This window comes from Colossoma macropomum, unplaced genomic scaffold, assembly GCF_904425465.1.
Source record: "Colossoma macropomum unplaced genomic scaffold, Colossoma_macropomum, whole genome shotgun sequence".
Classification (NCBI taxonomy): Eukaryota; Metazoa; Chordata; class Actinopteri; order Characiformes; family Serrasalmidae; genus Colossoma; species Colossoma macropomum.
This window is the reverse complement of record NW_023494804.1, coordinates 34,963,309-34,984,491: the sequence shown is the minus strand read 5'-3', so window position 1 is coordinate 34,984,491 and position 21,183 is coordinate 34,963,309. Positions and strand designations below refer to the sequence as shown.

General features: G+C 37.2%; 1 protein-coding gene across 1 annotated transcript; it reads left to right on the top strand.

Annotated features, from left to right (window-relative positions):
* The first annotated feature begins 5,195 nt into the window (after nucleotides 1-5,195).
* LOC118824785 (zona pellucida-like domain-containing protein 1) lies at nucleotides 5,196-17,485 on the top strand. The gene is made up of 11 exons (XM_036595185.1): nucleotides 5,196-5,294; nucleotides 5,403-5,521; nucleotides 5,790-6,010; nucleotides 7,748-7,932; nucleotides 10,657-10,729; nucleotides 10,892-10,989; nucleotides 11,134-11,214; nucleotides 12,294-12,462; nucleotides 13,506-13,620; nucleotides 16,832-16,852; nucleotides 16,964-17,485. Exons 2-11 carry the CDS (start codon nucleotides 5,428-5,430, stop codon nucleotides 17,116-17,118), a joined length of 1,212 nt encoding a protein of 403 aa, XP_036451078.1. The 5' UTR covers nucleotides 5,196-5,294; nucleotides 5,403-5,427; the 3' UTR covers nucleotides 17,119-17,485.
* Nucleotides 17,486-21,183: the final 3,698 nt, after the last annotated feature.

Genomic DNA, 21,183 nt, shown 5'->3' with positions numbered 1-21,183 from the left:
TGTATTTCCTCACAAGCAAAATGAAATACCATGCTATGATGTAAAACATGAAGTTTGATGAAAATCACAAGGACTTGCCATGAGCTACTGCTATGCTAGCTTCATATCACTCAACTCCTGTAATGCATTAGTTTTATAGGAAATAGCTATTTTTAAGGATAATGTGATAACACCATAAAAATGGCTGTAAATTTACAGCTGTGATCTGTTTTACAGTAAAGAGATGTTTTTGTGCATAACAGGAAAATACCATTGAAAACTGGCTCTTAATTTATGTTTTTTACAGTGTAGCTACTTACCATGGTGATACATTCAAATGTGCTGTTAATAGCATTATAACTATATGATAATGTTAGGTATAGTATTAACTTAGACATGTGGCTACTGTATTAAACGATGCTGTATTGAACAAGCTAGCAAAAAGTTTGATATTTTTAGATATTAAATTGTAATGAACATTTTAACTATCATTTGTAAAGATGGAGACTTGACCTCATGTAATCCATTTTATTGAACCATTGAGGGTATAGTTACCCCAAATTCCTAGAGGTTTTAGTTTCTTTTAATCACCTCTTATTTTCTTTTCATCAGTAAAAATTTTGGTCATACTTTATTTGGATGGTCCCCTATAGATGCTCTACAGATACCTAAATCACTAACAAAGTTTGTGGTGATGTTCAGTTGATTATCAACAACAGTATGGTTAGGGTTAGGAGTAGGTATAGGTCTTGCCTTGAGGTTAAGGTTAGGGTTAGGTTTAGGGTTGGAATAGATTTAATAAAATCTTTCATACTGAACTTGAAGTTCAGTTTCATTTAATGGACATTTAGTTGACTGTTACTTAAACACATGCTGAGCATTTACAAAGCATCCACAGTGGACCATCCAAATAAAGTGTTACCAAAATTTTTGATCTTTCAACCCAGATTCAGGAGATTGCTGTGGAATCAAAATATCCAGAAGCTGTCTTCAAACTAAGAAACCATGTTGTATCTAGAACCTTTTTGAAAAGAGTTTTATATAGCACCAAAAATTGTGCTGCTATTGTTGCGATGTCAAGTTTGTAACTAGAGGTCAGCGCGGGACTGTTTTTTCAGTCCTGCACCTGCCCGCTCCCGCAAGATTTCATCCCGCTCCCACCCCCAGAAAATCGCAATCATTTGTTCTGCTCCCGCCCACAACCGAAACTTTTGGCCCACTCCAGCCTGCGCAGTTCCGTCAAGGCAAACTGACATCCAATATCTGACATAGTCTATTCACAAATACATGATCCTCTGCTGAAATATCTCAGCAGTAATCATCTTCAGGCTCACTGTGAAGTAACTTCACCAATACGCCACTTACTGCCAGGAATTATAACACTGAATGGTTATTTTTGGTGTTTTGCTGGGCAGCTGTGGCCGTCAGACTGAAGGTTCTGCCATCTCTGTAAGCTACGAGGATTAGCATGTTGTTCATGTGACTGGTTGCTTCACAACTCTTTAGAATGACTTCATTCATTGTAATTGTTTTAATCATTTTATATTGTTTATGTATATGATTTAGTGATTGTTAGACTTTATTTAGGCTGTTCATTAATTTGCAGGATTTCTCCTCATGCGTGCTTCAGCCCACTCCCGCCTGCAGTGGGCTGGTTTCCCGCCCGCTCCCACGCACAACACTGATAATTGGCCCCTTGCTGCAAGATATTGATATAGATATAAGAATCCACGGGAGTGCAGACCTCCACTTGTAACAGTAGCAGAACACGTTTTCAAAAATGCTCTGATTAGAACCATGTACAACACATTCTCTGTCAATGTGAAGAACTATTTCACAAAGCAAAGAAACATGCAAAGGGTTCTTTGAGTATTCATAGTTCTATATAGAACCAGTGTCTTTACTCAAGAACCCTTGGACAACCGTCTTTTTTAGAGTGTAGCTGTATACACCTTCTGTGGACACCTGGCTGCTGATAAGCCTCCTGTATCTGACATCATACAGCTCAGCAGCTTAAGCAGTGATCCATCAGCAGAAACCTACCATGAAGCTGAAGTTAAGATTTCTCAGACATCAATACAGCTTATCTCGTACATCTACTCAACTTGTCGACAGCCAACTCAAACTTATGAATTTAGCCAAAAAGTCTCTTCATTGTTTTAGTTCTTTGTCTCAGTTTAGTAAATAATGAATTGTTTTTTTACTTTATTTCCACACTAGCTGGGATTTCCATAACATAGTCCAATTAGACATGTTCTCCTGGCATCGCTGGGGTTCAAACTCTAGACCTCCTGTTGGGTTGATGGCTTGGTACTCGTGAACACCTGAATTTACTCTGATTTTGTGTTCATAAATTTTTAATACACTATTGAAGATATTTTAGTTTTTTAACTTTGAAAAGTACACAATCTCCTGCTGTTGGGATGTATTGTGAGACAGTTGTCTAATAACTTATTCCAACATAAGGAGATGTTGAGGTTGATGCCCAGCTGTCCATATCTGGAAGTCCAAGTGGAGAGAATGTCTGATGGGATTGTTTGATGTGGAGAAACAGAGTAAAAAAGCTAATTTTGTAAGATCTGCACAGAATATGCATGTATGGAAAAATATTATTTTATTTTGAACAGGACATTCAACAGGCAGCAAGATATGCCCAGCCCCCGTGCAATCTCAACACGAAACCATGGACGGGGTAACACGCAAGGACACAACAAACAGAGAGGGTGGACAAACTCACACAAAGTCCATCCTCGACAAACACAATTAAATAACCGAAATGCCACACACTAACACACAAAACAACAGCAGCAGCTACAACGACCACAGCAAAATGTCCTGTTTAATGAGGGGATGTGTTTAAAGAGGGTGGTGGGAGCCACTTTGCATGGCCACAGCCTCCCTAAACTCCCCATGGCAGCGTGGCCCGAGGCAGACACCACAGTATATTTTGATGCAGAGCTAAGAAAGTAAGAGAACTTTTAACTAAACTGAGAAGTCTTAGTTGGTTAAACTCTCATGCACTAAAGTTGAGTTGCATAATCAGTTACCTTATAATATTGAGCTGACATTCATTTTTTCCAGTGTCGCCCACAAGATCAGATGGAAAGACAAAGAAGCCTTTTGCTTGAGTCTCCTGCTGCTCAGATGTTTCTCCTGAGAAAAAGAGCCCATTGATCTCACACGTCTTGTCTTCATAAATTCACACATTGTGCTCAGATTTGCCAAGGTACTAACTCTAATTTTTCATTTTTCTCTAATGCTATTTATTTTAAGAACTATTAGGAGACCCACCATGAGTCTCCTAAAACATCAAGGATCAATATTTTAGCAATAAAATTTTCCCCTGGGACCAGTCTGATTTTAAAAAGTTGTGTTTCATGGGGAAATAAAATCCAATCAATATCTGGAGGCAGAAACTCTGTTTAAAAAAGGGCAAGTATAAACATGTGCAACAAAAATAGTTAAGACTTCTTACATTTAGAACTGTAAATGTTAAACGCTGACACCTTATAGTTACATCTCCACACTGAGCCCAACAACTGGTTTTTAAGTCAGTGTTTAGTGGATGTACGAGACAAAACGCCCAATGAGATACAAGATGTATCTAATAAACTGGCAGCTCGGTGTCTTCCCAGCTCAGTGAAGTGTCTTACTGTATATTATTTCACTTTGCTAATGTTATTATGAGACATGAGTGAGAAGTCTGAATTTAATATGGCTGGGCCAACCATGATGAAGCTAAGGTTAGACACAATATTCCTCTGTTCTCAGTGTTACCTTGACAAGCCAACATGTTTTCTCATCATTCACTGAACAGAAAATAATTATACATATAGTAATAAAGACAATGACTGCCTCTCATTCAGTTTAAAAAAATCTGTTAGCTCCAGCATTAGCTCACGTACTGATCTAACCACAGCGGCTGAAAGATTTTCCCTTTTAAATAACAAGGCAAGTCATGTTTACATTTACATTTATGGCATTTATCAGACGCTCTTATCCTTACAAAAGTGAATGCAAAATGTTTATAAATCTACTTAATTTGTTGTAACTTATAGCTCTGTTGGACAGATCCCTGACAAAGTTACAGCAGTTAAAAATGATTCTTAATGGTCGGCATTCAGAATGTAAACAATATCTAAAGAATTTTATACATGTTCTCTGTATCACGTCATCCTCTCCAGCCTAAACAGAGCATGTTTGGCTGCCCCTTTACCTATCTAAGGGTCAACGTTTTATTCAAGTTTAGTTTTGTGTACACTGTGCATGCACAAACCTCTGCACATGCAAGTTTAAGTTTAATGCGTCAGCGTTTGATGACATGAACTATTTTGTTACACCGGAAGACAACAAGAGAACGATATATAAGTATGAATAATATAAGTAATAATATAAGTAATAATCTAAGTATGAATTATGTGCCTTATGCACACAACTCTAAGCACTAAGTTGCTATTATGATACAAAACAATCTTTAGGGTGAACCTTGAGGAATATCTGTCCAATTGCTGTCAGTAACAATGTTACAGGAATACAAGCATGTTCTACTTGCACCTGTTTGACTACATAAAATGTGTACTTGATCATTTCCATATGAATATGATATATCAAAAGTAGGAAAATAACAAGATAAAACTGTTGTTCTTGAAACTCAAGTTTAAATACACATTTGAATCAAGCAAATTCAATGTATCACTTTTTTCAGTGCAATTAGTCAAAGTTTGCTTTTTTTTTCTCTCCAGTTTTAGTTTTGAAATCCACTACAGTTCTACATTCATTCAAGTTATTTTAAGTTTTAATAGTGTAAATAGTTAAACTGTTCTAGATCAGTTACTATAGGCCAGGTTTTCTCATTAGGGATTTTCCAACGAACAGAACAGTACAGTGCATAATATAGACAGGTGCATGTATGAGTGTGAGACTGGAATGCAACCTGATGGTGTTTGTGGACAAACGGACTCCTATATCAGGCCTCAGTGTGCATTAAGAGAAGATGCTAGGAAAAAGGACACGGGCCTCAAAAGGTATACCGGACGTCTTCTAAGTAGCGTCACATAAGGGAAAGAGACGCTAAGAAAGGTGTGTAATTTCACTGAGTGCCCTTGGGGAAGTACCTTGGTACCCCATAGACAAAGACTTATTCTCAAATGCTGGACTAAAGAGGCTTGCATTAAAGGAATGACCTTATTTTCGTCCTTGTTTTTGTCCAATCCCTCTGAAGGACGTCCTTTATAACAGTGCCACATATACTCTTAAAGGATCAAAGTGAAGGATAAGCAAGGAAAAGGCAAGCAGTGAGGATGATCTAATGCGAGGTCTGTATTCGGACTCAAAGCATGTCTCTTCATGACGTTTTCATAAACTCCTTGGTGTTGCGCTGGTGACTGACTTGGCTGTTGGTGTTGTCTTTCTCTTACGCACAGGTTTGGCTCAACCAGTACTGGGAAAATGCTCCTCCAGCTGTTCCTTGTCCTTATTACTGCTACCGCAGTTAGCAGCCAGTTAACAGCAGCAAACTGCTACCCGTACTTGAGACGACCAGGTATGCTATCTTTTTAAACTTTTGATTAAACACAAATGCAGGTGTTTAGGAGAATAGTATAATGGTAGTTTGTTTATTTACTCGGAGTTGAATTATTTCATGTGAGAAATGGTCACTTTCTTTAAAAACTTAAGTTTGATTGTGCTGTATTCTTATATACATGAAGGTAAATATGTTATGTGCTGTAAAAAATGGTTTGCTTTTATTTTTTACTGTATTTATTTATTGATTGATTGATTGATTGATTGATTGATTTCTCTTTTGCTAGAGTACACAGACATTGCTGTGGACTGTGGCACTAATTCCATTGGCCTGGCTATACAGATTTGTCCAGCTGTCTACACTGGCTACAACGAGTCTCTGCTTTTCCTCAACAACATTATGGATGACCCAACCTGCAGAGGCACTCTGGATACTTCTGTCACTCCTCCAGTGCTTCGCTTCAACTTCCCCATTACCCAGACTAATGCCTGTGGCAGCACTTTCAGGGTAAGATATGTCTTGTTAATACAGCACATAGTTTATGTTGAAACAGTTCTATGGTACCAGCGCATAAACTGTAGTACACCAAGTTGCAATACATGTACAATACAGCCCTGAAGACAATGATTTGTCACGTCAATGGTTTATCCAGATGTGTCAAACTCAGTTTCCTGCAGGCCGCAGCTCTGTAGAGATTAGCGTTTACTCTCTATGCTAATTAGCTGATGAGCTAAAACAGGTTTGCTAAATGAGGTATAGTCCTAAACAGTGTTGTGGCATTCTAGGAACTGTTTTTGACACCTGTGGTTTAAGAAAGTTTTGAACAGTCCAAGGAAGTTAAGGGACTTAAGCACTATTTTGACAGTATTCATTTTACATGATGCAGTTCTTATCGTTGCATCTCTGTGATTTTAGTCCTGTCTGAACCCACGCCAGTCATTTTTACTGACTGCATGTTCCTAAATCAGTAAAGATTTCTGCATACCTATATTACTTTTTTACCTACTTACCAATATTAATATTCTATAACAGGAACAGCTGACATGCCCCCAGATTATATTGATGCAAATACTGGTGCAATCCTGTGAAAAAGAAGTTTTATGCTTTTTCTTAAGTAAAAAGGCATCCAAAGTATGGAGACACTTGTATTCTGTGTGGCCCAAATCAAACCAATGTGCATTTTTCTACCTCGCGTGAACATCTCCAAACATTAAAACATAAGTTTGATTTTATGGGGCAGTGTTGACTGTGGGCTGTAAATTCCCAAGCTAGAGACGAAATTAATTATTAATAATTAAAAATAATTAAATTACAGATTTGGACATGTTTTTGACATGTCCAAATAGTGGGACAAAACTAAAAATGTTAATTATACAGAAGAAAGAAAACATGTTCTTAAATTTGAATGGAAGTTAATGAGACAATATTTTTGCACTTTAAATGACATTCATCATGAAATTTTAAGACATTGTAAAGGCAAGTTTCAGTTTCTTAAAAATAATATATGGAACAAAAATGGAGATATAAGGTTTTGTCCCAACACTGACGAAATACTAATAGAAAACCCATGACAAGTTTTCTGTATCATAATCTGCATAATAAACAGGCAGGCCCTATTAATTTTCATAAAAATATTTTTTACAGTGAGTGATGTTATTGGTCTATTCCTACCCCAACTATTAATTACCTCTGAAAAAACTGGTAGTAATTTGATGAGTTGACAATTTTCATCCAACTTTACAAGCTGAGAAGGACATCAAAATGCACCATAAGCTTGATCAGTATCCAAACCGTGCACCCGCTCTGGCTTGCCAAGTTAAACGTGTCACTTCTCCAATCTATTCATCACCGAAACCATTCTTGTGCAATGATCATTGTAAAATGAATGTAATCTGAGTTTTCATAGTGATTCTTCCTCTATCATGTATCAATGATTTGCTGTTCATGTTTGGAGAGAATTATTCTGTGAGAAGCAAGAGATCAGTGTGTGGAAATATCCATGCCTCCATAATTTAAAACCATAAACCCGAAGGTGCTCAAATTACCACTAGAAAATGAATTATTCTAAGGCTATCTTTTTATTCTTATGAGGGCATACAGAGGAGAATTTATCTTCTCCTCTCTTCCTTCTTCTTTATGGACTGAATTCAATGGTTTTGAGTCCAAACAAAAGAGCTATTTTAGGCAACGCAGATTGTATCAGTAAATTAATCTAAAAGTCTCTGGTTCTGCTTTCCTCCGCAGACCACCAGCGCTCCAGGCACTGGAATATTCTCCGACTTTTCCACCATCCAGACAGTGAACATCAGCGGCGTGGTGCGATCGTATGACCCTACAATAGGCACAGTGACATATAATGCTGAGCTGAAGTACTTTTACTCGTGTGCCTATCCTCTGGAGTACCTGATCAACAACACACAGATGGATGTGTAAGCATTCCTCATGGTGTTTCCTCTTTCAGCAGCATAATAATAAAAAAAGAACTCCAGATTGACAACAATGTCTCTTATCTTACACAGCACCAAGGACAAAAAATAGAACTCACGGGGGAAGATGCTCACATGTCAGAGTAGTTTTACTCTCTAATCAAAAGTAACCAGTGTATAGTGTAAAGGATTATATTCCTGGTATGTACTCTTTAGTGATGCCACAGTACAGGGTTGGCATTGAGAGAAAAGGAGTTTAAAAGTAGTTTATTTCTCTGTGGACTTCAAGAAAATCATTAGGCTAATCTAAAAAGATCCAGAAATATAGACACTGCACTTCATGGATTGATGGCCTTTGTGTGAATGAGTGGTCAAAGTCTCAAAGAACGTTAATGCACAAACTGTGAAATTATTTAAAAAGAAATAGGGTATGACAAGAAGCCTGGACCACCATTTGACCAACAGGGACCTTTTCTACTAACTGATTTTGAAAGTGGTTTAATTATAGCATGCTAAGTGTAGCTGAAGTGGTAAATAAGTACTGCTCATCTACCTATTCTTCCTTAAAAAAACAGCATTGGGCCTCATTCTCCAACATCTTCCTAAGTTTGTTCTTAAATGTGTTCTTGAGAAAGGTCCTAAGAAAAACTCTACATCAGATTTTTAATGTGTTCACAATCTTTGTGAAAACTGCACAAGTGGTTTTTAAAAAAGAAATTTCTTCTTACGAACGGTTGGTGAATGAGGCCCATTTATTCATCTTTAAAAAAAAATAAAAGGTATCTATGTATTTCAAGAAATCAATCCGGTCACAATAGGACAGTATAGTAGGGGTCGGCAATAGGATAATATTTTATTATATCATGACAAATCAAATCACATCACAACACACCACAATACACCTTTCTCAGCATACTGTGGATATCGTCAGTACTTAACAATGACCAACTGCATGTTTAATTACAAAGAGAACATAATTAGACTTAGTAAATTGGTTAATGAATTTAGTGCAGTACAATATGTGTAACACTGGGTAAAAATAATTATACTCAGTTTTAAAGTGCTTTTAATATGGCACTGCTGGTTCTTTTTTGTTCCAACTCAGAAAAACTAAATATTGCACTGCATATCATTTATATTGTGTAAAGTATTATGATTTTGTATTTTTGCCTTATTACTCACCCATTCATTTGAGAGGTTTTGGGCAACTCTTCAACTGAAAATACTAAACAATAACCAAATGTGAACATACGTTAACATACAATTTAATGCACTACACTGTGATTCCTAGGTTATGTTAAAAAGAGTTGCATTCAGTCAAATCTGGGCAAATTTCACTGCTTTGTTATTCTTCAGTTTAATATCTGGCATATCTGTACAACCAAATTTATGTCTGGTGGGTGTGTTTGTGAATTTGAGTCTAATACTTTTAGAACATGATATAATGCTTATTTAAAGGTTTACTAACCAAAAGTATTATAAATATCATCTATAATACTGATAATAAGAATACAAATAGTGTAATACATTACAGTAATACTAATAATGTGTGCTCATGACAGTCTAGTACAAAAGTGGACTTGGTATAAACAAATGCTGCAACTATTCATTGTTCCATTTAAAGACATATCACAGTGTAATTTTGCTTGCAACAATGACACTGTCAAAACAACAACACAGCTACTGCAGAAGCATCTTATACACTGCAGTAAAACAGCATTTCATATGTTAGTTTAGGAAAATAGTCACACTGTACAATTACATTATTCTACCATCATTTTCTACTGACATTTTTTTTGTTTCACGTTTTGTTATCTCCTGTCGTCAAAAATGTAACAAAGTCCGGTCAGTAGGGGGAGCAGTGCACTCTCTGCTGAACCTCAAACTGCGCCTAAGAGCCGAGGTATTGGCTCATGAGGCGCTGAATGCTGTTTTTTTATTGACTCCTTACCATAACATCTGCGTGAGCTAGGGCATGCTTCATGTAAATGATATGTAAATGAGGTACCGGTACCTGGCGCTTGATTTCATGCACTGAAGCTTATTAGTGATCGCTACTGTTTTCCACATCGTTTGAAAGTTTCATTGAACAGATGCAAAGTATTTTCAACCTCTTATCGCTGAAGGCGGTCAAATCTGCATTTTTATTTTTGTGCAACTTTGATGAGGGCCATTGTGTTTCTAGTTATGTTCGGTAGCTGCCACTTCTGAAGAGCATGGCTACACACACACACGCGCGCACGCACATTATCTATGCCGCTTATCCTCCTGGGTCGCGGGGACATGGCTACAAGATAAATGCAAATTTGGGAAGCAGCACATCTTCTACACAGCTTAACTCGAAACACTGGCAAGACGGAACTTCACTCTTACTGTAGCTTAGCTGACGATACACTCTGCAGTGCAGGTCCCTGGAAGAAATCTAGTCGAAAGATCCTCTTAAGCAGTCCTCTCCGTCTCAGCAAGACCTGAGGATTCTAGAACCCGACTTCAGCCGAGGCTTGATTTCCACAGTCTGGCAGTGAAGCAGGCTCAAATGAAGTGCTCTCTGACCACTCTGTCCTCTACGGCTAGTACTAGATCACTTCAGTGATTCAAGATCAGACAGTAAGTGATTTAATATTGGTTGTGTTAGGGTTAGGTTTATGGTTTATTGTGTTTAACAAAATTCCCTCTTTTCTTTGTACATTGCTGATCTGATCTAATATTAAACTTCTTCGTCAACAGGTCTTCAACCTCTGTCGCAGTGAAGGACAACAATGGCAGTTTCATCAGCACGCTGAGCCTCCGGCTCTTCAGCGTAAGGCAATTCAGCAGCATCATACTTTTATACATGTCATCAAGCCAAGAGTTACTCGAATATGAGCTATACATACAAACAGCACTTGCATACTATACAACAACTTTGTCACCTGAACTCTGTGTGTGAAACCACCAAAATAATGTCACTCTTCTGTTTTAGGATATAAACTACACCAAACCCCTGGTCATCCCTCAACTGGGGATCGAGCTGAGGACCAATGTATTTGTGCAGGTCCATGCCACCAATCTCACCACCCAGTAAGACCTTTCTTTATGGCTTTAAACTTTGATAAAAAAAAAAATTATAGAGCAGGTTTTGATCCTTTTATGTTTCTGCTGAGCTAAGCTCAATGAGTTCAAATCTTGTACGTTGAATCATGAACAAATCTTGCTTCACTTTAGGTACTTCGTGTTGCTGGACAGGTGTTATGCCTCCACGTCACTTAACCCAGACAACGCTACCTTCTACAACCTCTTTATACCGTAAGTTCTCTTAATTAGCTTTAATTCTCACTCACTTTTTTTGCAAAAGATATTTTTGATAAAGATAACGTGAACTTTTGAACAGGCATGCTGGCCTAAAACTAGTGCTTGGTAAGTCCTACAGTATTCTGTACTGCAGCACTGCATCCATCAGCCTTGTGGGTTTGAGAGAACTCACAATTTGATATCATTTTCACGTTTTAGTTCATCAATCATTGTCATGCTTTGGTTCATTGGGTGGCCAGTAACCTAGTGGTGGGAGAAGTGAGCTATCAACTGGAAGGTTGCAGGTTCAAATACCTGGTTGTGCCCTTGGGCAAGGCACTTAACCCCCCACTGCCCCAGGTGGCGCTGCTCTGTTGGCGATGCTGTGCTACTCCTAGGTTGAGCATAGTTAGGCAGCAAAATTTCCATTTTAGGACCAATAAAGTACATAACATTAATGTTCTGTCACTACAATACCCAGAATGCATTACACAAATATGCCATACAACCCGTAAAAAAACCCTGTGGTGTGGTTGTATTTATTACCTGCTTATCTATTGGCTAATAAATACAAGCATTTGGATTTCAAACGGCCACCTCAAAATTTTCTTCCCCCTTGCTCATGTGTCATCATAAGGGGGTCAGTCTTTAGTCTTTAAACTGGACAATCTCACTTTAGTGACTACTGTAGCACTGCAGAAGGATGCAGTTAAGCATAGTGGTAGTTATATTTTCCTTTTTGACCAGTCACTTTTCATTTGGCCCCTTTAAGGTCAGGTTTGGTTTTTTGGTGTGACACTAAGTGCAAAAGTGATAGTTGTTAGAGGAAGTAAGTCCTACCAATGCTGTTCAATTTAAACTTTGTGCTAGGCTAAATGCAGTTCTAGGTGAAGAATCCACCCAAACGTGGATGACTGTGTTGTGAAAGGGAGTCAAACATGTCAAGAACCCCAACACAGCCTGCAAGTCAGGCAACATGTTCCTTTGAGCATTTTAAGACATTCGTATTTAAAGGCACATTGACTGTTCTTGGTATCTACAGTCTAAGCATTTAGAAATTGCTTTGTAAATGCTTGGTGTCTGTGTTTTTACAGGTGCTTTAGTGATGAGATGACCAACATGATTGAGAATGGTGAGAGTAATCGAGCACGGTTTTACTTCCCTGCTTTCCGCTTCACGGAACAACAGAACAGGACAATTTCCACGTACTACCTGCACTGCATTACACGTCTGTGTGAGAAGACTATCTGCAGAACATACAGGGTAACCGCATTTTAGCCAGGTGTCAGTTATAGTTAAACACACCTATGCAGATTAACAGACAGACACGTTCGCATATATGGATCCTTCCACTGAACTGGTTCAAAGTCAGAGTTCAGAACACACTTCAGATTTTTAACTTGAACTTTAATCTTCATTTCATCACTACCCAAACAATCGTAACACTACCAAAACCTTTCCAGATGTTTCAGTAGTGACTGTTTTGGTAGTGATGACGCGTAACTCAAAAATGCTACCCAGTGTACTGGTAGCAAACACAGTTGTACACACATAAAATCTTAATCGGCCTCATTGACCAGTGTTTTCCTAAGTTTTTTTCCTAAATTTGTTTCTGAAGAAGGTCCCAAGAAAAAGTCTATGTCAGATTCATGATGTGTTAAACCTCAAAATGTCAGAATCTTCGTAAAAACTGCGTAAGTGGGTTTAAATTTCTTCTTAAGAACATTTGGTGAATGAGGCCCAATATTTTGTATTAGAACACAAAAAACGTAATTGCAGGCAATCTGTGTTTCGGTAGTGACAATTTTTACTGCTACACACTGATTTTCAGACTTTGGGACACATTTACTTCAAAACAGGTCTCACTTCCTGCTTTAAAATGAAGGAGGGGGTGTAAAATAAGGCTCCACCTAAGGACTAAAACACTTTGTATTTCAGTAGTGAAAATGTGGGTGAGCATTTTTTTAATAAAGTTTTTTTTTTAATTAAAAAATGGTCAATTTAAAAATAAAATACATAAAAAAGTGTAAGGAATATTTTTATTCGTTGAAATTTAGAGGTTAGGGTTGGGAGAGCCAACTTCCAGTAGAAAGTACCCTATAAATGACGATTTTGTATATTTTTATCTCATTACTATCTCAGTTAACGTTTTGGGTTTAAACAGATTATAACATAATCCTTGTAAATATCTAAGATCTGAATACATAATGTTTTTTACAGTGGGACTACAGTTTGTACTAATTCAGTACAATGGTTCTTACATAGCCTATGTGCTTCTCACCTGCTCATTCTCCATCTGCCCACAGCTATGCCTCAATGGCAGAAAGAGGAGAGACGTGGGGTCTGCTTCTTCTCTTCAAGATGGAGCCTCAGAGTCTGCCACCCTCACCTCTCCTGCCATCATTACCCGAACAGAGAGCTGTAAGACATTCAAATCATATACACATATACAAAAAACCCAGAATGGTCAAAAATAAAGTAAAAACAGAGCCTCAACACTAATCTTGTATTAATTTAGTCAATGAAAAATTGACAGAAAATATATAGTGCTTACCAAAGTAAAAGTACATATTCTTTGATGAAGTATCAGATATGCGCTGTAATAAATGACTGTATTGGTCTAAAGTTTACAAAAATAGATATGATTTTTAACCCCTTCACATCAGGTGCAGAGGGCCCATATCATAGAAAAACACCCTTTTTCTTACTTCCTTCATACAGAAGAGTTTAATGTAGCATGTAAACATTGTTTTATTTATATTGTTTAGCATGTAAACAAAGCTTCTTAACGTAGCGTTCACTCCCCAGTATATACAGTCCATATATACTGTTTCTGTGATGTTACAAAAACCAAAACATTAGATAACACTTTATTTGAAGGCTACTTACGTATGGACTTCATTACATATGCATAAAAAAAGTTTTAAAAGGTACACTTGACTGTTGATAAACAGCTTATGTCATTATTCACAAGGAGACATTAGATGTTTTATGAAGTGACATTATATTGACATAAGAGGCCTTACACTAAAATAGCTTCTAACACTATTATGAAGCAGCATTTTCATGTAACCGAACTTATAAGACAGAAGCCTAATTAAGAACATTATAAATCAGTTTTATGGATGACTCTGATGACCTCACCTAATCATTTCATATAAATGTTCATGAATCACTTCAGTTAGGTGATCTTACCTAGACCTCTGTCTTATCAGTTCCTCATAACAGTCTTATGAAAGGAGCAAATGTCCATCACTTTAATGTAAGGCCCCTTACAATGTAATATACTTGATGGAAGATCTTATGTCATCTTGTGAACACTGATATAAGTTGTTCATAAATACTCAAGTATTGCTTTTCTAAGTATGTAATTCAGTGCTTATGCATGTGTTATAAAGTGCCTGTGTAGGTGGCTTCAAACAAAGTGTTACCACATATTTACATAGATATGCCTACATTAGCTTACAGCAGTTTAGCCTCAGCTTGGACAGCTTTCTGAATGAGGCACAATACAGAACAGCCAATCGGAACAGAAGTTCACACATAACTGGATATTTTTTAAAAAAAATCTACTGGTTCCCTCCGTTTACAAAAATGTTTATGTCTGCACCAGCAGCGTTTTTCAAAAATCTCTACGTCCACACAAGGACACAAAAATGACTCGGAAAAATACTCGCACAACTCTGCCGGCCCAGTAGGGGACATGATAGTCCATAATATTTGATGTTATACACCTTAATAGGAACATTGTGAGCAGAGATTTTTTAACATGATGGTGGCATATTAGACCTGAATCATGCATACTACTGCTGTGTGGTGTGAGCAACATGGAATGTCTTCATTTTCATTTCAGCACTTACGTTAATAGGTCAGCATTTTCACACAGGCAGTGTGAGCAAAGTGTGAGAGCGTTCCAGACTTAAAGACTGAGGTGCTGCAGAATCTCTAGGTCTGGAATGCTCTGCTGCTTTGTTTGCGCTGCCTGTAAAGAGGTGATATTTTCTGCACATGCCAAACAGCAAAAGAAACTTAAATAAGCCATGAAAATCAATGCAAATTAAACAGAAAATCTTTTATTTATTTGCAAATTCTTTAATTTAGTTTAAAAAATGTACTGCCCTTTTTTGAAAATTTTAATGAGCAGAGAAACTGATTTGACTATCAGTTTGGATAAAGAATGGCTCTGTAACTTACTTTCTGCTCCGATCTGCAGCGCAAACGCTGTGTTTATGAAAGGCCAGTGCCAGTGAGTCACGCCATGCAGAGACAGTATGTGTGAATTAAGTCTTTGCAGACCTTGACCTGCAGACTGTCAGACCTTCATAATTTGATATTTCACACAGATAAATAAAAAAAAATAACCCTGTTTATGTTGCCATGGCTACTCCATCCTCTCTAAAATGTCTACACAGTCCCAATCAGGCTGGGCAGCAGAGTTTTTCTAGATTTACACTCTATTGAAATATGAAGTTTGGATTTATTTCAAATCTGACTTTGGTTAATAATCATCAGGTCATATATCTTTAGAATCACAGGTATGTGAACTCCATACAACCCAGTCATCAGTCATATTTCAGTTTAGAGTTCTGCTTACTTAATTAATGAAAACAGTTGATAACAGCATGATGTGAAAACATTTTTTAAAAATCTCCACCCTGGAGAGAATTTTCAGTGAGCGAAAACAGCACTTTTTTGTGGACGGAACCCCAAACTGCAGAAAAACAAACTACACTGTCAAAAATATCCAGAGATGTGTGGATGAGGCCTTAACAACACAAAAACAAAAACCATATGACATCAATCTGAAGCTCATATGCCTTGAATTATCACTAATATTGGTACATAGAAACATGTACGTCATAAGTGGACTTTAGAGGGAAAAATATGTAATCCAAGACGAACGCAGGACACGGGCCATTTAAGCATTTGGTACAACCCATTCACTCAACCCACCACCTTGCACAAGAGCTGAGCCCAAATAATGAGCGATTCCAACAGTATTTTTATATATCAGTGGGGGAATTTGAGGCACAGCTTCTGTTCTGAGCTCCTATTATTAAAAACGAGCGAACAAACAACAGGGAGCCCATCTTGGTGCACATTTGCGTGGACTGCAACCATGACAACTAAGTTCTGATTGGTCAGCCTGATTATAATGCATCTATACAATGCAAAAAATTGAGCTGGCTCTGATGAAACGTTTTACGCAGCATTGCAGTCCATAAATTTATGACTTCATGTGAAAGACGGCCTTAATAGGCGTGTGCGCATTTTCATAACTTGACAAAAATGTCTATACAATTCAGACTCAAAATTGAGTATAAATAAGTTTTTACACTGTTTACTTTTATTAAAGCCTGTCTCCTTTTATGTTTAGATAAAGTGGGCACCAATATCCCCTCAGCTGACTACCTAAATATCCTCATACATAATTTTGTGGACGATTATCGCTGTAGTTTGATAACTCCTTGGTTAGAACTAACAAAATATGGAAGTCTTTGTCACCCAGAATCTTTTTGAGTGGCTTAACTTTCATTCAACTAACATGTTGTTCATGCATTTTCATAATGACCTATTTAAGAAAATTGTGAAGAAATTTATTGGGTAACTCTCCTGTTTTCTTTTCTTGTAGCTCAGCCATTGAATGTGCAAGGTAAGCTATCTTACAAACCATCAACTAAAGAGATCCCTCCTTGCAGCCACATTGCTTGAAGATTGTATTCTCCTAACTTTGATTATTACTCTCTGTATGTATCCTTCTCAGACACATCTGGCACTCAGACTAGCTCTGCTTCCTCTGCTGGGCTGGGCGTGGTGGTGGGCATGGTGGTGTTCATCTGCATTATGATTATTGGGATAGCTGCAGTATACATCAGGAGGCTCATCCGCTCTACAGCTTCTAAAATGTGTTGTGGTTAAAGGCATCAACGTCCTTTAACATGGTTATTGGAAGCCCTGCTTCCACTAACGGCATGGCTAACGGCCAGCCAGCCAGCCCCTACTGGGCCAGTGTGGTCAACGCAGCAATAAGTAGCACCAGTAAGTGTTAGTTAGGTTTCATGCAGAAACAATCTGATATATATTTTGTTAACATAACATATAATTAACAGAACACAGTTAAAATTATAGCTATACAGTTGTATTCAAACGTTTGAACACCTCTGGTCAAATTACATGTTTTGGAGATTTTCTAAGTGAAAATAAATGAACACATCCTCTATAGGCATTACACTTGTGTCACTTGTGAGTTTAACATATTCGAAAAAAATAAAACACAAAGTATAAAATGTGCCGTAATGTTTTTAAAAACATTTTAGATTTGTGCCTGTTCATTTTCATCAAACATCAAAAACAACAAAATGTAATTTCACTTTTGAATACGACTGTGTGTAATAATATATGTGCTGATTAGCTGCCCTGTTTTAGTGCACAATCTCTATCTATTATCTTCTATGTTTTATTCCCTCCCACCCAAAAAATATGTTAAATTTAGAAAATAAACAGTAAATGTGCATTAATATATGGAGAAGTGTGTTCTCTGTAGAGGATATTTCCTTGTCTTCACTTGGAAAATCAACAAAATGTAATTTGGCACCTAAACTTTTGCATACAACTGTACAAATACAGTGATAACTACAAATTATTGTTGCTGTTATGTCAAAATCTCATAACTCAGCTGCTCTTTGCATTGTGTTAACAAGTCATGATGAATGGACAAATACAAATAGTCCAGAATCACTCGGAATTAAAATCTTATTATATTATTTTACTGTGTATTAAAGTTGTCTTCTCCTATAACGTTACCATTTCTGAGATATTAGGTTTTGTTATGACAGAAAGGCTATATATATATATATATATATATATATAGATATATTTTCCAGGGACTGTAATTCCTTTCAAAATTTGGGAAACTGACCCATTGAGTGTTAATTCAATTTGATTTGCTTTAATAAATTGTGCAACGACTGTGAAAAGCTTGAGGGCTGCTTACCTTTTCTTGATATATTGAACGTTGTTTCTGTTACATATACATAATACATAATATACAAAAAAATTTTGTAAACATAGCTTTTTACTCATGCTACTGCTAACTGTTTTATGCAGCTTCATGTTCATAAAAGCATCTTCCTTGTTAGGAAAAAAGCTGGCAGCACAGGATGCCAAATATTAACCTAGAATTTTTAAGAATGACAAAAAAAATGCAATCTGAAAAGCGATCAAAAGTCTAGCAGTAAAGCTGTCAGTAGAAAACTGTTAACAATAAATAGTTCAAAGTGTTAATTCTTCTCTTTTAACCAGTTTTCTCCTCTGAATTTAGTCAATTCTCACCTATGAGTTAGGACTTCCTACATCTTACAGCACATACTCTTTTAGTCTACTGGCCAAAGTTGGCATCACCGGGATTCAAATTCACCTCCTGATGCTGAGACAAACTCTTAGACACTTCCACCACATGGTTGTGAGTCTGTTTCTGCGTCCAGGTTTTTTTCAGTGACCGAGACTGACCTTACATGGGTTTCATTCATAAAGTGATAAAGAAAACTTGAATAATTGTCATTAAGTGTAGATTTACAGCTGTTAAACTGTTATATGATGTACGTGTTAAGCAACACAAAGTTACACAGTACATTACATGTAAATGTAAATCCTTTTTTGGTTGAAGTCTTTACATTTTATTGACAAATTCTTGTACAAATACTGCCATGTTGTCAAACCACCATCATGTAATAGTAAAGTATTTTTGGATAACAAGTGATTTAACAGTAAAATAATAGACAAAACTTTACAGCAACTACACTATTGTTTTCAAAAATGTGAAATGAATATTAAATTATGCTGAATTGTATAGTAGATTGCATTTAAATATACATTTTTTTACAGTGTAGGTTTTACATAAATAATGATATTTGACAGTTTTCTTTTCAAAACTATTATTAAAAGCACATACTGAATGTCTTTCAGCCCAAAGGCCATTTTAAACACCTGAAAGGTTTAATTGTTGATAAATGCTCACATCATAACAGGCACGTGCAGAGGAAGACCCCAGAGGGCCCCTGCCTTTTCGCCCTCTTGGTCGGTGTGTTTAACAATGCCATTCTCAAAGATGGTGAGGCTCAGCTTAGTCTCGCCCTGGGAATAGAGCTCATGGGTTGGATTGGGTCCATAAGCTTCATCGCTCTTAAGGACCCCCCATGGTTTTTCCCCTTAGTAGCTCTGACCTGTCACAGATGCGCTTTACTACACCGCTGGAAATCACACCAATAAAGCCCTGATAATCTCTAATCTCTAAGAAAGCATCACATTCTGTTATTTTGTCATTATGAACAACAACCAAACAAACAGCAGTATGAGGCACTAATAACTTACTAAACCATGTTTTAATTATAAAGAACAGGAATTACGGCATTTTAATAACACTGTGGCCTTTTACGCTGGAGAGCAGGGTTCAAACCCTTTTTAGGGTAGTTTGGCTGTCATGGGAAAAACTCTTAACACCTAACACGCTGCCTTCCTTTGAAACATAATTACACTGTGTTTGTTGATAATAGTGGTTACAAGATGCTGTAAATTAAATACATTTTTAATGAAAAAATCAATTGCATCACAGCAAGGGAATAAAACGTGTGCAAATTATTGTAATTATTCTACATGAAGAAGGAAAAGCTACTTACTTGTTTTAAAAACATTTTGAAAAGCTATGTGTCCCCAAACTTTTGACAAGCTGTGTATCACATAGGCATATTCATGTGCACTGATACTAAAAAAAAATGAATCTACCTCACAGTGACCCAAGCTTTGAAGGCCTGGCAGTTCCATGCTAAATTTATCAGTCGTTCAGCTTCAAAGAGGTTGGAAACTGAAGGGGAGCTTTGAAAGCGATTTTAAGAGGTGATAATGGTACATATGATTTAACAGGTAAATTGATATGCTGAAATTTCTAACATCTCTCTGACGGAACACATAGGATACAGATATAATCACGTCATCCAGAGAAAGTAAAAGCACTAAAAATAACTGAATGGTAACATGAATGTGAGCATATAGAGACTACAGCAGTCGAGCTACAGTATACAGCTGTATCACTTTAACAAGGTTTCGGCTGACACACATCTGATCCTAAACATGATCTCGAACAGCTCAGGATCCTTATTGTTGGAGCTGTGATCAACCTAATTTCTCAGTTTGTATTGTTTAAAATGCATTCATATTCCCAAAGCTCTCATTTCATTGATACCCGAGTCTCCATTCTCTCCACAGAACAACATGCAACAACAGAGACTCGCACCACACGTGCAACTCGTAACCTACTTACAGTGGTGTGAAAAAGTGATTGCCCCCTTCCTGATTTCTTATTCTTTTGCATGTTTGCCACACTTAAATGTTTCAGATCCCCAAACAAATTTAAATATTAGACAGATAACACAAGTAAACACAAAATGCAGTGTATAAATGAAGGTCTTTATTATTAAGGGAAAAAGAAATACAAACCTACAGGGCCCTGTGTGAAAAAGTGATTGCCCCCTAAACCTAATAACTGGTTGGGCCACCCTTAGCAGCAACAACTGCAATCAAGTGTTTGTGATAGCTGCCAATGAGTCTTTTACAGCGCTGTGCAGGAATTTTGGCCCACTCATCTTTGCAGAATTGTTGTAAGTCAGCCACGTTGGATGGTTTCCGAGCATGAACCACCTTTTTAAGGTCATGCCACAGCATCTCGATTGGATTCAGGTCAGGACTTTGACTGGGCCACTCCAAAGTCTTAATTTTGTTTTTCTTAAGCCATTCAGAGGTGGACTTGCTGGTGTGTTTTGGATCATTGTCCTGCTTGCTTGATTTCTTGATTGAGAACAGGTGTGGCAGTAATCAGGCCTGGGTGTGGCTAGGGAAATTGAACTCAGGTTTCCAAAGATGTGATAAACCACAGTTAATTTACATTTTAAGGTGGCCGGGGCAATCACTTTTTCACACAGGGCCCTGTAG

Bases quoted from the DNA above. Each gene is read 5' to 3' on its own strand.
- LOC118824785 (XM_036595185.1), top strand. From the start codon at position 5,428: ATGCTCCTCCAGCTGTTCCTTGTCCTTATTACTGCTACCGCAGTTAGC. The intron at 10,990-11,133 runs GTAAGACCTTTC...GCTTCACTTTAG, and splicing joins GCCACCAATCTCACCACCCA to GTACTTCGTGTTGCTGGACA. The intron at 16,853-16,963 runs GTAAGCTATCTT...TATCCTTCTCAG, and splicing joins TCAGCCATTGAATGTGCAAG to ACACATCTGGCACTCAGACT.